General features: G+C 38.6%; 1 protein-coding gene across 1 annotated transcript; it reads right to left on the reverse strand.

Annotated features, from left to right (window-relative positions):
* Window positions 1-315: 315 nt before the first annotated feature.
* cox7b (cytochrome c oxidase subunit 7B) lies at window positions 316-1,744 on the reverse strand. Its single transcript, XM_083563826.1, has 3 exons — window positions 1,589-1,744; window positions 589-713; window positions 316-497 (listed from the first exon to the last, which is right to left on the reverse strand). Exons 1-3 carry the CDS (start codon window positions 1,623-1,625, stop codon window positions 423-425), a joined length of 237 nt encoding a protein of 78 aa, XP_083419952.1. The 5' UTR covers window positions 1,626-1,744; the 3' UTR covers window positions 316-422.
* Between the last annotated feature and the right edge of the window lie 1,597 nt (window positions 1,745-3,341).

A 3,341-nucleotide genomic window follows, 5' to 3' on the forward strand; every position in this document is an offset into this window, starting at 1 on the left:
CTTCCACTCCAGCCCATGTAAAGTATATATTCAGAGATGGCTTTGTGCACAGCTGCATTGTGATGCTGGAACAGGTTTTGGGGCTCGTAGTTGAAGTGAAAATTTCATGCTCCTGCATCCTGTACAATTGTGTGCCTTCGACTTTGTGGTAAAAGTTTGGGGACGAACCACATATGGCTGGAAAAGTCAGGTGTCCCAATACTTTTGTCCAAATAGTGTAGCTCGGGGTCAATGCTGGACTTATATTGAGCCACAAAAAGAACAGGTTCTAAATGTTGGCTTACTGATAATATTAAAAATCACAAAACAGCAAAATATTTCTATTTAATTTATTACATTTGTACAGACATGTCCGACCAACAGGGAATTAGGTGTACAGCAAATCCATGAACCAAACGAAACGATTGGAATAGTGTTTCCCATTACTCCTTCCACTCTTTAGGCTGGACCTTGCCAACAGGGGACAGATTCCACGAGATGCCAGTGGATGTGATCACCTGCAAAGCATTGACGCACAACAAAAGATGTACGGTTATGGAAAGGCGTAGCAAAATGTCCAATTTGGGCGGAGAGGGCATGGACACTTACGTAGGCCCAGACTGCAGTACAAAACGTTGCTCCGGTAACCAGCAGCGGCATGCCGAACTTCGCGTGGAACGCTCGGGATGCCTCTGAAGACACGTGTCTCACGGCAACCTGACGGCCGGCTTGTCCTGAAACAAAAAAGCGAAGGGTTTGTTTTGGTTTTTAAATTAAAAGGCGGATAATTCTAGATGTGACCGTTCAAGACTAAAATCCATCTCATTAGAGGTCACTGAACAGCTGTATTAGGTGTTGAACTCAATTCTACAATAAATAAAATTGGTCCTCATTTTAGAAGTTTTTCCACTCAACCTGCATTAGTTTTATAGATATGGCTTTTAAAGTAAAGCTTTCTATTTATTTAATAAATAGGACAAAAGAAATGAGCAGAACCGTGCCAACTTTCATTTTAATAATATTTTGGTATAAAGCAACATTTTTTCTTTGACCCAATAAACTGCTAATTCATTTGTGGCCTTTTAGTAGAAAGAAAGTTTGAAATAAGAGAATTAAATTAGATCAGTTTAGACATCTGACACTAAAAATGTATTTAAAAAATCCCTTAGCCTCAATCGAACCTTAATATAAACCCAATAATAAAGAAAATCCCTTCACTCCAATTAAAGCACCAGATTTTTGTTCATATTGCATATGAAATCAGACTGCCGTAAATCGGTGCAAACTGTCGCAAACGACCTGCCATAACATTGCATGACATTAGCTAATCTCCCGGAAGATATTACACATTAAACGTAAAACTATAGGAATTAGAAAGTGGGGGGGAAAAGCATAATTTAATGAACACGTTTTCGGTTTATAAAACCATGATACCTTAGTTAATTAGTTGGTTCTTTGTCTGGTATTGTTTTCAAGGAAGTGTACATTGACTTAGCGTGTTCGCGTGTCTCGATTCGGCTTTAATTTCAGCTCTCGTCGTAGCTTTCAAACAAATTAAATGGCATGTTAAAAAAAAAAAAAGTCGACTTGAACAAATATCCAGGCTTACCATTGAGGTTTAGAGCTGCTTTAGCGAAGCGGTACATGCTTGTCGGCTGAGAATGAGGCTGACTCTGTACACGATACCCTTGAACAGTATAAAACAAAATGGCGGTCAGCGCACACCGGAAATAAGTACAACCGCTAGGGGCGCTGTGTTGATTCCGCTCAGGGTTGAGATGCGTATTATTGTTTTTTTTGTGGTTTAAAAAAAATATTTTTTTTTATTTTACCGTTTAAAATCGTAAAGAATGTGAAAGAATATTGTATACTTTATTCAACCAAGAACACTGATCACTAAATTGTCAACCAGAGCATTTCTATAGTTATAGAGATACAATCTGTAGATACAATTAATATACATTCCTGCAAACTAATATACTATAAACTACTATTATAATAATAATAATAATAATAATTTAAAAGCTAAGATTGTGTAATTTGTGTTGCTCGTGTCAGGATGGCCGAGTGGTCTAAGGCGCCAGACTCAAGGGTTCTTTCCTTCCGTGTGAACGGGTATTCTGGTCTCCGATTGGAGGCGTGGGTTCGAATCCCACTTCTGACACATAAACTTTTTTTTTTCCGCGCTGTGATCCATATCTGGATATTTCATATTACAAAAATACATTTACATGCTTTCAGTGGTGGTGTGTCATTAATTTCACCCCTAGGCCTTCAGTGGATTCAGTTGACCTCTTAGATAAATATAGCATTTGACAAGTGCTCAAATCCAGAGCAATTTACAACTAAGCAGTTAAGGATTAAGGGCCTTGCTCAAGGGCCAACTTTGGTGGGGCTGGGATTTGAACTTGTGACCTTCCAAGCCAAGGCCCAATGCCTTAATCACTAAACTACCACCACCTCTTAATACCGTTATTGTTTTCTATGTTCTATTGTAAATAGAATGTGTTCATGAGATTTGCAAATCATTGCATTTTGTTTTTATTTACATTCTACACAGTCACACCTTGTTTTTGGAATTGGGGTTTTATACATAAACGAGGTGGTATTAAAAATTTCGAGACTAATAATGTAACCGGTGCTGTTCTGACCACATGCTCGACACACATTGACGTTACGACTAGGCGTTTTGAGCGGCAGGTGAGTGGAACAACATCACCAAAAAACGACGGGAGATCATAAAGACCTTCGACGAGCTCGACCCCCAAAAACGTCAAAACCATTCAGCAACTCGTGCATGATGATCGTCGGAGAACGATCCGCATTGATCTCAGTTCCACACCCACCCTACTCGCCAGATTTAGATTCTGGGGACTTCACCTTCTACCCGAAGATGAAGATCTCAAAAATCACAGAAGATTTTGAAAAGAAGACTTCCAGGACACATTTCAAAGTGACATGAACGCTAGGGGGCGCTGTATTACTGTAGCACTTTTTAAAAAACTTTTTGATACCACCTCACACACGTGTGTATTCTCTTATCTTCTCCCTCTTATTGAATTGATTCACCAGCAGTAATAATGTATAAAAGCAACACCGTGTTCGATTTTTGCTTATATTTTAACACGTTCGAAAAAAAAAAGGTCTTGTTTTCATTATATAATGTAAAAAATGAATTTTTCCGTATGCAGACATTTAGAAGGTTTGTATCGCTTGTTCCCATATTCTGAGCATGGACTCGATTTGGGAAATTACACTCGTATTCAAATTGTTATGCAAAACACAACGGTCTCTTACACAGACAATCGACAGTAAGCTACTATTCCAATAGAATCAGCAGAAACAAAAACAAGGCGAAGATA

This window comes from Silurus aristotelis (assembly GCF_946808225.1).
Source record: "Silurus aristotelis genome assembly, chromosome: 16".
Classification (NCBI taxonomy): domain Eukaryota; kingdom Metazoa; phylum Chordata; class Actinopteri; order Siluriformes; family Siluridae; genus Silurus; species Silurus aristotelis.

Bases quoted from the DNA above. Each gene is read 5' to 3' on its own strand.
- cox7b (XM_083563826.1), bottom strand. From the start codon at position 1,625: ATGTACCGCTTCGCTAAAGCAGCTCTAAACCTCAATG. The intron at 714-1,588 runs GTAAGCCTGGAT...TTTTTGTTTCAG, and splicing joins AGCAGCTCTAAACCTCAATG to GACAAGCCGGCCGTCAGGTT. The intron at 498-588 runs GTAAGTGTCCAT...AATGCTTTGCAG, and splicing joins GTACTGCAGTCTGGGCCTAC to GTGATCACATCCACTGGCAT.